Raw genomic sequence first — 12,592 nt, 5'->3', positions numbered from 1 at the left:
AGGAGTGTCACAAATTGACTGATCACAAGAAGCATCAAGTAAGATTTGCATAAAGCTTAACACATATTAATAAAACAAGGTATACCAATCACTTCTTTAAAAAAAATTAGATACAAAATAATGTATGAATATTTAAAGTATTTACACACAAACTGTTAGTGGTAAATACAACTACATATTCCTATCCTACAGTTATAATACACATGTTCCTGTGTTTTTAAGGACCTGAGTGACAACACATGTAAGACGTCTGTCCACCAGATGATACATTCCTGTCCCTAAGACTGTTTTTCTGGACTCAGATCAATCAGTGTGATTTTGAACCAGCCTTCTATATACATTGACCACATTATACTGTCATTATACAACATTATCTTCACCAGATCTCAAACCAGCCTTCTACATTGACCACATTATACTGTCATTATACAACATTATCTTCACCAGATCTCAAACCTCTTGTCTGTCAGGAAGGGTCTTCTGTCCTGGATTCTGTTGTTGAAGAGTCTGTAGAGAAGAACATTACTATTATTAATCACTATTAGAACATTAGACAACAGATCTCCATCCTCCAACAGTTGCTCCCAGCAACAGACACACCCATATGATCTCACACATGCTCTGCTCACCGTCACACACACCCTTACCGTACGGTGTGTATTGAAGTGTTGGTGGAGACCAGTTGGAGTATTTTGTCAGTCAGAGCATCAGTGATGTCATTGTGACTCAGGCTACGAGAGAGAGAGAGACAGAGACAGAGACAGAGACAGAGACAGAGACAGAGACAGAGAGAGAGAGAGAGACAGAGAGAGACAGAGAGAGACAGAGAGAGACAGAGACAGAGAGAGACAGAGACAGAGACAGAGAGAGAACACGAGTGATCAGGAATTTGTCATGTAGTCACACACACACACACACACACACACACACACACACACACAGTGAAAGCCACTCACTCCAGGACTTGTACTTTGTGCAGGTGTGTGATCAGGGGCTGTAGGTGGTGGTCTGTGAGTTGACAGTGGCTGAGGTCCAGTTCTGACAGCCCCTCTGAGTGTTCCAGAACCAGGGCCAGAGATCCACAGGCCTTCTGGTCCAGCCTGGTCTCACTGAGGTCCAGCTCTCCATCCAGGGCTCTGCACAGGGACTCTGCGTGCCTCAGCACCCCCTCTTCAATCCCCTCACACACAAGGTCCAGCAGCTGACGTAGCAGAGCTTTGCTGGGGCTGACAGGACAAGAGGCAGAGATAACATTATGACACAGAGTAGGTCTAACTCCTACTGATGAACTAGTTGGTTAAATGTTTGTCTTTGTGTGTCTAACCTCAGCTTGACAATATGCAGGATGGGAAGCAGCTCCCTCAGTGCTCTGTCCTCCACCTCACAGTCTCTTAGGATGATCTGCACCTGGTTCTGGACCAGCTGGGTGCTGTGTTGGTTCTGCTTCAGAACAGAGTGGATGGCCCTGCAGTGGTCAGTGGTCAGACACAGAGCCTCCTCCTGGTCCTGAGCTGACAGGTCCACAGAGGAGGAGCAGGAGAAGTCCAGCCTGTAGTGCAGAGACCTGAGCAGCCATACTGCTGTTGGTGGTGGTGGTGGTGGTGCCCCCTGCTGGATCGGAGAGGCAGCACAGCACTGGAGGAAACTCAGCAGTAACCTCCTGTCAACACTACAGAGAGAGAGAGAGAGAGAGAGAGAGAGAGAGAGAGAGAGAGAGAGAGAGACAGAGAAAAAAACAGAGAGAGAGAGAGAGACAGAGAGAGAGAAAGACAGGGAGAGAGAGACAGAGAGAGAGAGACAGAGAGAGAGAGAGACAGAGAGAGAGAGAGAGAGAGAGACAGAGAGAGACAGAGAGCGAGAGAGAAAGAGAGAGAAAGAGAGAGAAAGAGAGAGAGACAGACAGAGACTTATTTAAACACCATCACACATTAAAACACTGATGAACACACTACAACTCTGTTTGTCATGTCAACTCCCAGGCGTTCCCCTTCAATTCCACCCCTAGGTGAGGTTAAGGTTAAGTGCATTAGACTAAGGTTAGGGTTAGTGGTTACATCAGTCAGAAAATGGAAAGCCTCATATCAATTCTAGCAGGGTTAAAGAGAGCCAACTAAACCTGAGTTGGGAGACTCTGTCCAGAAGAGGCAGGATGCTCTCTATCTCCCCCGGTGGTATGGAGGTCCACAGCAGGTTGACTTTGACTTGGTGGCAGTGCTGCAGGGTAAAACACAGAGCAGTACAGTCCACTCTGTCCAGCTCTCTGCTGTTCAGGTTGATCCAATGGTCTGAAGACCTCAACAAACTGGACACACAGTCACTGGCTCTGCTGTCATAGATCTGTCTGATGGTGGACTTTACAAAGCTGGAACTGGACCTGAACAAACATGGAGAATGGATTGTTGTGGTTATGTCAAGGTTTTATAAAGGATAACTCACATAGCAACAACTGGCTGGACAGGACATTAATAATTAAAGTCTGTAAATATTGAATAAAGATCTCTCACCTCTTCAATAAAACCCTAATGATATTACAGAGGATCACTCAGAACAACATGTCACTGGATATAAATAGTTATGTTCTTCTTTCTAGAAAGTCTGAATAGAGAAAGAAGTTCTCCCACCTCTTGAATATAACCCTTCTCAGAAAGGGGAGAAGATCTGAGATGTTCTTCTCTAGGAGCCTGTTCTTCCTGAGGTCCACAGTGATGTTGTGGGTTGAATGCTGCAGCAGAGAGAGAAGCACTTCCAGGTCCAGCCTGCAGGAGGTCAGGTCTCCACCAACCTTCTCCAGGAACCACTGAGTCAAGTCCTTGTCCTGAGCTTCATACACAACTACAGTCAGCTGCTGCAGAGTGTCTGAGTTCAGTCTAGGAGGTTGGAACATAAAGGCAGTCAGAAATATGAAGAAAAACACATGAATGAAGTTACTATTTCTACTTCTAAAAAACATCAGCTTCAGACTGACCTGAGAGAGAGAGGTCCCTGGTGACACAGCAGTGTGATGAGAGAGTGACCCTGGATCCAGAAGTCAGTCAGGTCCAGACACTGAACCCTCCAGAGTCTCAGCAGGGATGCCACACTACTCAGAGCCCTGGATAACACTCTCTCTGGTGGCTGGTTGCTCTTTAGGACCAGGGAGAGCTCTGGGACAGTCAGTGGAGTAGCACCTCTCCCTGTCCTCCTAACCAGTCTGGACAGTTTCACTGCCATGCCCACATTCAGCCTGGAAGGAAAAGACAAAACTCAAGTCACTTTAAACAGAGAAACCTTGTCAGATAAAATGCTCAACAGGAAAATAAACTATTCAATAGACCAGTGTAAGTTCTTCACTCTGTTTGTCAGAACCTAACGGACAACTAGTCCATGCTCAAACCAGGTTTATTCACTCACTGGGTCAAACAGCTGAAAGGACCAAGACATGTTTACACAAGCACATATATTTAGGCGGAGTCTCTTCCTTGCACCTCTGGACAGCCAATACATCTCTGTTGCTAGGCAGGAACTGAAGTGGGGACTGTTCCTCCTCACTTCATCTGACCTGACCTCGGCCCGAACTCCTCCCTCCTCCCTAACTCACGGCTGTCCTACACTGAAACCAGACGGTTACCCTTCTCCTCTCCATAGGATACATGAGATTACCCTTCTCCTCTCCATAGGATACATGAGATTACCCTTCTCCTCTCCATAGGATACATGAGATTACCCTTCTCCTCTCCATAGGATACATGAGATTACCCTTCTCCTCTCCATAGGATACATGAGATTACCCTTCTCCTCTCCATAGGATACATGAGATTTAACAATGACATGTTCTGACAGAATGTCATCTTTCCCCTTTCTCCCCCAGTAGATTTGCATTCACCCAGTTCTAATATGGTAACATGAATAAGGATTGTTTCAAGTTAGAACCCAACACCTGTAAAAGCTGTCTTACTGAACATACCTGAGCTTGTGTAGCTTTGACTCATGTCTCACAATAAGTAAGGCTCCTTGGAGAGAGATCTTGCTGGGGGTAAGAGTGAGGTCCACTCTGGAGGCACAGAGACCCAGGACTCTCCCCACAGACCTGCAGGTTTTCCTGGGTAACTCTCCTCCCAGTGACAGGGTGGAGCCCAAGGCCTGGAGGAGAGAGGCCAACTGCTGGTCCTCCTCTCTGGACCTCACAGGGACGGATTCACACAGCCTCTGGAAGAACCTGTCATCATCACAGCTGAAACAGCAGAACATGGGGGGGACATGAAATCAGACATTTAGGAGACAGTCCAAAAGTATTGGGACAGTGACACATTTTTTGTTGTTTTGGCTCTGTACTCCAGCACTTTGACATGATACATTGACTATGAGGTTAAAGTTACAGCAATGTTTGTACATACAGTGCCTTGCATTAGTATTCAATCCCCTTACATACTTTTTATTGTGTTACAACCTGGAATTAAAATGGAATCAATTAGAATGTTTTTGTCAAGAAATTACTCAAAATACTCTGTAATGTCAAAGTGGAAGAACAACATTTGTTAAAGATTAATGAAATATAAAACACTAATATACCTTGATTAGATTAGGTATTCTGAGTATACACTTTCAGGTTTCATGTTACAAAACGTCTCAAAGATAAAATTCACAAGATTTCTAAAAGACACATTTCTAACATCACAAAATTTAAGAAAAATTCACAATATCTGTGTGACATTTAGTAATGCAACATTTGTTATGTCAAGAAATCTGAGTATAAATGTTACCAGATTCACCAACACTTGAAGTTGTATATTACAATGTTTCTACAAGACAATAATCACTAGCATCACATAATCACTAACCACCACACATGTTCAGACTCACCTCAGCTGTGAGATGTAGGGCAGACACTGAAGGAAACTCCTCACTTCACTCTCTTCATCTGACCAGCCCTTCAGCTCTACTGGTTTCTTCTCTGGTTGGAGTTTCAGCACTTCTAGGAGGAGGGAGGCCTTTCTCTTTGAGAGGTCTATGGACCAGACTGCAGGAGCTGACTGGTAAACTGGCTGTAATGCTGGAAGGACAGTCCTGCCTGTTTGAGTCTCATAGTCCTTCACATGTGAGTACAGATCCAGCAGGAGATCACTCTCTCTAAATGGATCATAACCATCATCATCATCATCATCATCATCATCATATGTGTATCTGCACATGGAGGATAATGTCTTTAAGATATTTTCTCCTGTCTCTGTATCATACTCAGCTGCAGCAACACTGAGTTTAGACAGAACTGGCCAGGCCTCTTTATCATCACCAACAAACAACCTGAATGAGAAGACAGAGAAACATTGTTACTACATGTTATCCTAGATTCTCTGGTTAAGTCATGCAGAGGAATCACCCACAGACAAATAATAATGTTTACATGGCAGAATGTAAAAAAAAGACTAATGGAGTGATTTGGATAAACAGATGTCTTATTAACAAGATAAATAGCTGGTACAATATGACACATCTCTGAAAAAAACACTCACCTCAGCTGTGAGATGTAGGGCAGACACTGAAGGAAACTCCTCACTTCACTCTCTTCATCTGACCAGTCCTCCAGCTCCACTGGTTTCTTCTCTGGTTGGAGATTCAGCACTTCTAGGAGGAGGGAGGCCTTTCTCTCTGAGAGGTCTATGGACCAGACTGCAGGAGCTGACTGGTAAACTGGCTGTAATGCTGGAAGGACACTCCTGCCTGTTTGAGTCTCATAGTCCTTCACATGTGAGTATAGATCCAGCAGGAAATCACTCTGTTCAGAATTGTCTCCACTGAGAAAAGGAAAGGTGCTGTAAGTCCACACTGATGATACCAGCTTCAGTGTCTTCTCTCCTGTCTGCTCCTCCCACTCTGCTGCTTGAGACAGGAGATCCACCAGGAACTTGATCCGCTTTGAGTGATCAGACCTCCATGGACGGAAACTGCAACAAGGACAGTAACAGCTGATTCAGACATGGATGAACACATGAAACCAGTCATAGCTAAAGATATATGAAGTAGTTATACATTTACATAACGTGCTATGTTTATATGTAAAAGTATTTACTTTTAGAGACATTCACATGATGTATGTGTGACATTTAGTAATGCAACATTTGTTATGTCAGGAAATCTGAGTATAAATGTTACCAGATTCACCAACACTTGAAGAGTTATATTACAATGTTTCTACAAGATAATAATCACTAGCATCACATAATCACTAACCACCACACATGTTCAGACTCACCTCAGCTGTGAGATGTAGGGCAGACACTGAAGGAAACTCCTCACTTCACTCTCTTCATATGACCAGCCCTTCAGCTCTACTGGTTTCTTCTCTGGTTGGAGTTTCAGCACTTCTAGGAGGAGGGAGGCCTTTCTCTTTGAGAGGTCTATGGACCAGACTGCAGGAGCTGACTGGTAAACTGGCTGTAATGCTGGAAGGACACTCCTGCCTGTTTGAGTCTCATAGTCCTTCACATGTGAGTACAGATCCAGCAGGAAATCACACTGTTCAGAATTGTCTCCATAGGGAAAAGGAAAGGTGCTGTAAGTCCACACTGATGATACCAGCTTCAGTGTCTTCTCTCCTGTCTGCTCCTCCCACTCTGCTGCTTGAGACAGGAGATCCACCAGGAACTTGATCCGCTTTGAGTGAACAGACCTCCATGGACAGAAACTGCAACAAGGACAGTAACAGCTGATTCAGACATGGATGAACACATGAAACCAGTCATAGCTAAAGATATATGAAGTAGTTATACATTCACATAATGTGCTTTGATTATATGTAAAAGTATTTACTTTTAGAAACATTCACATGATGTATGTGTGACATTTAGTAATGCAACATTTGTTATGTCAGGAAATCAGGGGATAACCTGGAATTAAACTGGATTCAATTAGAATGTTTTTGTCAAGAATTTACAATAACAGGTAGGGGTTAGCATTTTATATCATACCCCCAAGACATGCTAACCTCTCACCATTACAATAACAGGTTGGGGTTAGCATTTTATATCATACCCCCAAGACATGCTAACCTCTCACCATTACAATAACAGGGAGGGGTTAGCATTTTATATCATACCCCCAAGACATGCTAACCTCTCACCATTACAATAACAGGTAGGGGTTAGCGTTGTCTTTGGAAGGTATAATATTTATGCCTCTGTAACCTTCCCACTCATCATTATTCACGATTCATTCAGGATTATCCGAGATCATGGAAGCATCCACATTAATGTAGAAGTGTTTAGAAACATATTCTGTTCTTATTTACAATAAAACACAATACATTATTTAACATTCATTTCTATTGGACACTAAATAATCTGTGGAATACTTTAATACACATAAGTGAATATGCCCAAATACTTTTGGTTCGCTAAAATGGGGGGACTTTTACAAAAAGTGCTGTAATTTCGAAACAGTTCACCCGATATGGATGAAGATACCCTCCAATTAAAGCTGACAGTCTGCACTTTAACCTCATTGTAGTTGAATCATTTAAAATCCAAAGTGCTGGAGTACAGAGACAAAATAAATGTGCCAAAATAAAATGTGTCAATGTCCCAATACTTTGACCTCACTGTACATGAATACATGCCTGTCATATGGAAACGTAATACCATGTCACAGAGAAAGTTCCATAATATGCAGGACATTTGGTTTTGTAGATTAGGTATTCTGAGTATAAACTTTCAGGTTTCATGTTACAAAACGTCTCAAACATAAAATTCACAAGATTTCTAAAAGACAAATGTCTAGCATCACAAAATGTAGAAAAATTCACAATATCTGTGTGACATTTAGTAATGCAACATTTGTTATGTCAAGAAATCTGAGTATAAATGTTACCAGATTCACCAACACTTGAAGATTTATATTACAACATTTCTACAAGATAATAATCACTAGCATCACATAATCACTAACCACCACACATGTTCAGACTCACCTCAGCTGTGAGATGTAGGGCAGACACTGAAGGAAACTCCTCACTTCACTCTCTTCATCTGACCAGCCCTTCAGCTCTACTGGTTTCTTCTCTGTTTGGAGTTTCAGCACTTCTAGGAGGAGGGAGGCCTTTCTCTCTGAGAGGTCTATGGACCAGACTGCAGGAGCTGACTGGTAAACTGGCTGTAATGCTGGAAGGACACTCCTGCCTGTTTGAGTCTCATAGTCCTTCACATGTGAGTACAGATCCAGCAGGAAATCACTCTGTTTAGAATTGTCTCCACTGAGAAAAGGAAAGGTGCTGTAAGTCCACACTGATGATACCAGCTTCAGTGTCTTCTCTCCTGTCTGCTCCTCCCACTCTGCTGCTTGAGACAGGAGATCCACCAGGAACTTGATCTGCTTTGAGTGATCAGACCTCCATGGACGGAAACTGCAACAAGGACAGTAACAGCTGATTCAGACATGGATGAACACATGAAACCAGTCATAGCTAAAGATATATGAAGTAGTTATACATTTACATAATGTGCTTTGATTATATGTAAAAGTATTTACTTTTAGAGACATTCACATGATGTATGTGTGACATTTAGTAATGCAACATTTGTTATGTCAGGAAATAAGGGGATAACCTGGAATTAAACTGGATTCAATTAGAATGTTTTTGTCAAGAATTTACAATAACAGGTAGGGGTTAGCATTTTATATCATACCCCCAAGACATGCTAACCTCTCACCATTACAATAACAGGGAGGGGTTAGCATTGTCTTTGGAGGGTATAATATTTATGCCTCTGTAACCTTCCCACTCATCATTATTTCATGATTCATTCAGGATTATCCGAGATCATGGAAGCATCCACATTAATGTAGAAGTGTTTAGAAACATATTCTGTTCTTATTTACAATAAAACACAATACATTATTTAACATTCATTTCTATTGGACACTAAATAATCTGTGGAATACTTTAATACACATAAGTGAATATGCCCAAATACTTTTGGGTCCCTAAAATGGGGGGACTTCTACAAAAAGTGCTGTAATTTCGAAACAGTTCACCTGATATGGATGAAGATACCCTCCAATTAAAGCTGACAGTCTGCACTTTAACCTCATTGTAGTTGAATCATTTAAAATCCAAAGTGCTGGAGCACAGAGCCAAAATAAATGTGCCAAAACAAAAATGTGTCAATGTCCCAATACTTTGACCTCACTGTACATGAATACATGCCTGTCATATGGACACGTAATACCATGTCACAGAGAAAGTTCCATAATATGCAGGACATTTGGTTTTGTAGATGAGGTATTCTGAGTATAAACTTTCAGGTTTCATGTTACAAAACATCTCAAACATAAAATTCACAAGATTTCTAAAAGACAAATGTCTAGCATCACAAAATGTAGAAAAATTCACAATATCCGTGTGACATTTAGTAATGCAACATTTGTTATGGCAGGAAATCTGAGTATAAATGTTACCAGATTCACCAACACTTGAAGTTGTATATTACAATGTTTCTACAAGACAATAATCACTAGCATCACATAATCACTAACCACCACACATGTTCAGACTCACCTCAGCTGTGAGATGTAGGGCAGACACTGAAGGAAACTCCTCACTTCACTCTCTTCATCTGACCAGCCCTTCAGTTCTACTGGTTTCTTCTCTGGTTGGAGTTTCAGCACTTCTAGGAGGAGGGAGGCCTTTCTCTTTGAGAGGTCTATGGACCAGACTGCAGGACTGGCTGACTGGTAAACTGGCTGTAATGCTGGAAGGACACTCCTGCCTGTTTGAGTCTCATAGTCCTTCACATGTGAGTACAGATCCAGCAGGAAATCACTCTGTTTAGAATTGTCTCCATAGAGAAAAGGAAAGGTGCTGTAAGTACACATTGATGATACCAGCTTCAGTGTCTTCTCTCCTGTCTGCTCCTCCCACTCTGCTGCTTGAGACAGGAGATCCACCAGGAACTTGATCCGCTTTGAGTGTTCAGACCAGAATGAATGGAAACTGCAACAAGGACAGTAACAGCTGATTCAGACATGGATGAACACATGAAACCAGTCATAGCTAAAGATATATGAAGTAGTTATACATTTACATAATGTGCTTTGATTATATGTAAAAGTATTTAATTTTAGAGATTCACATGATGTATGTGTGACATTTAGTAATGCAACATCTGTTAAGTCAGGAAATCAGGGGATAAATGTTACCAGATTCACCAACACTTGAAGTTTCATATTACAATGTTTCTACAAGATAATAATCACTAGCATCACATAATCACTAACCACCACACCTGTTCAGACTCACCTCAGCTGTGAGATGTAGGGCAGACACTGAAGGAAACTCCTCACTTCACTCTCTTCATCTGACCAGCCCTTCAGCTCTACTGGTTTCTTCTCTGGTTGGAGTTTCAGCACTTCTAGGAGGAGGGAGGCCTTTCTCTTTGAGAGGTCTATGGACCAGACTGCAGGACTGGCTGACTGGTAAACTGGCTGTAATGCTGGAAGGACACTCCTGCCTGTTTGAGTCTCATAGTCCTTCACATGTGAGTACAGATCCAGCAGGAAATCCCATTTCTGACTGTGATATACTTCAGACAGTGAAAACACTTTCTCTACAGTTGTTTGTATGGTTCCTCTCTCATGGAGAGCTGCTTGAAGACACAGATTCAGTAGGAATATATTCTCTCTCCTTGTCCTCTCTATATTATCCTTCAGTGGAGGAAATCTGAACAAACAGTTTAAAACACAGATGATATACAGGTGAGTAATGAGGACTGATATGAGTAACAGGGTTGGGGAACTGAAAACCAATAGCACTTTATGACTCCATCTTTCTGTAACAATACAACTATGAATTGGAATTTTGTTCAATTTCAATTCCTACTGAATTAGAGTTTCTACAGCATCTTCATATGTTCATGTATTAAAAAGATAAAGACGATGTAAAAACAGAAATACTATCTCCACCAGTTCAATGACACATGGACTCTTGTTGGATAAACTCCCTCACCTCAGCTGTGAGATGTAGGGCAGACACTGAAGGAAACTCCTCACTTCACTCTCTTCGTCTGACCAGCCCTTCAGCTCTACTGGTTTCTTCTCTGGTTGGAGTTTCAGCACTTCTAGGAGGAGGGAGGCCTTTCTCTTTGAGAGGTCTATGGACCAGACTGCAGGAGCTGACTGGTAAACTGGCTGTAATGCTGGAAGGACACTCCTGCCTGTTTGAGTCTCATAGTCCTTCACATGTGAGTACAGATCCAGCAGGAAATCACTCTGTCCAGAATTGTCTCCACTGAGAAAAGGAAAGGTGCTGTAAGTACACATTGATGATACCAGCTTCAGTGTCTTCTCTCCTGTCTGCTCCTCCCACTCTGCTGCTTGAGACAGGAGATCCACCAGGAACTTGATCCGCTTTGAGTGATCAGACCTCCATGGATAGAAACTGCAACAAGGATAGTAAAAACTGATCCAGACAATCTGACACTGATGTGATGTGTACAAAATCAATTTAACTAGAAAATAAAAATCTCTGATATTAGCAGATACTGAACTGAGGATAAACAAGGGACAAAATTAACTTGTTGAAACATGTAGATATTATTATAGTATTATTATATCATAAACATGAGAAAACTACAAGAGAAAACATTTATATGAAAACCCACTCACCTCAGCTGTGAGATGTAGGGCAGACACTGAAGGAAACTCCTCACTTCACTCTCTTCATCTGACCAGCCCTTCAGCTCTACTGGTTTCTTCTCTGGTTGGAGTTTCAGCACTTCTAGGAGGAGGGAGGCCTTTCTCTTTGAGAGGTCTATGGACCAGACTGCAGGACTGGCTGACTGGTAAACTGGCTGTAATGCTGGAAGGACACTCCTGCCTGTTTGAGTATCATAGTCCTTCACATGTGCGTACAGATCCAGCAGGAAATCCCATTTCTGACTGTGATATACTTCAGACAGAGACAACAGTTTCTCTACAGTTGTTTGTATGGTTCCTCTCTCATAAAGAGCTGATTGAAGACACAGATTCAGTAGGAATATCTTCTCTCTCTTTGTCCTCTCTTCAGGGGATCTTCTCTGATCCTGTGGTGGACGAAAACTGCAAGAACAGTTAAAACAACAAATAGATGAATATGTGAGAGATATGATATGCATTTCTGATGGTCACATTATGGTGGGTAAAATACATGACTATCTTTCTAAACTCATCATCCACTTCAATTGTTCCTCAGAATCCTGACTACGAAGTAAGATTGCATCTTTTTAAACGGTATGTGTATGTTCAGTATATTAAGTTACTGCAGAAAGCTACAAACTTCCTCTCTAAAGGGAAATACAGGGACAGACAACTACAATCTCTGAACTGTACAGATCCAACTCACCTCAGCTGTGAGATGTAGGGCAGACACTGAAGGAAACTCCTCACTTCACTCTCTTCATCTGACCAGCCCTTCAGCTCTACTGGTTTCTTCCCTGGTTGGAGTTTCAGCACTTCTAGGAGGAGGGAGGCCTTTCTCTTTGAGAGGTCTATGGACCAGACTGCAGGAGCTGACTGGTAAACTGGCTGTAATGCTGGAAGGACACTCCTGCCTGTTTGAGTCTCATAGTCCTTCACATGTGAGTAC

The 12,592-nt window shown here is 42.2% G+C and overlaps 1 protein-coding gene across 1 annotated transcript; it reads right to left on the bottom strand.

Annotated features, from left to right (window-relative positions):
- Positions 1–298: 298 nt before the first annotated feature.
- LOC311125517 (uncharacterized protein) lies at positions 299–11,917 on the bottom strand (the record flags this gene model as incomplete). The annotated part of the gene is made up of 12 exons (XM_084199555.1): positions 299–507; positions 648–731; positions 957–1,226; positions 1,325–1,669; positions 2,117–2,374; positions 2,622–2,867; positions 2,966–3,223; positions 3,944–4,210; positions 5,083–5,280; positions 10,271–10,690; positions 10,976–11,407; positions 11,635–11,917. Coding segments are annotated over 12 exons (3,128 nt in total), but the record flags the coding sequence as incomplete, so codon positions are not given.
- Between the last annotated feature and the right edge of the window lie 675 nt (positions 11,918–12,592).

Source organism: Coregonus lavaretus (genome assembly GCF_964263955.1).
Source record: "Coregonus lavaretus genome assembly, contig: HAP1_SCAFFOLD_568, whole genome shotgun sequence".
NCBI lineage: Eukaryota > Metazoa > Chordata > Actinopteri > Salmoniformes > Salmonidae > Coregonus > Coregonus lavaretus.
Note: the sequence above shows the minus strand (reverse complement) of the source record. Positions and strands in the feature narration are given on the sequence as shown.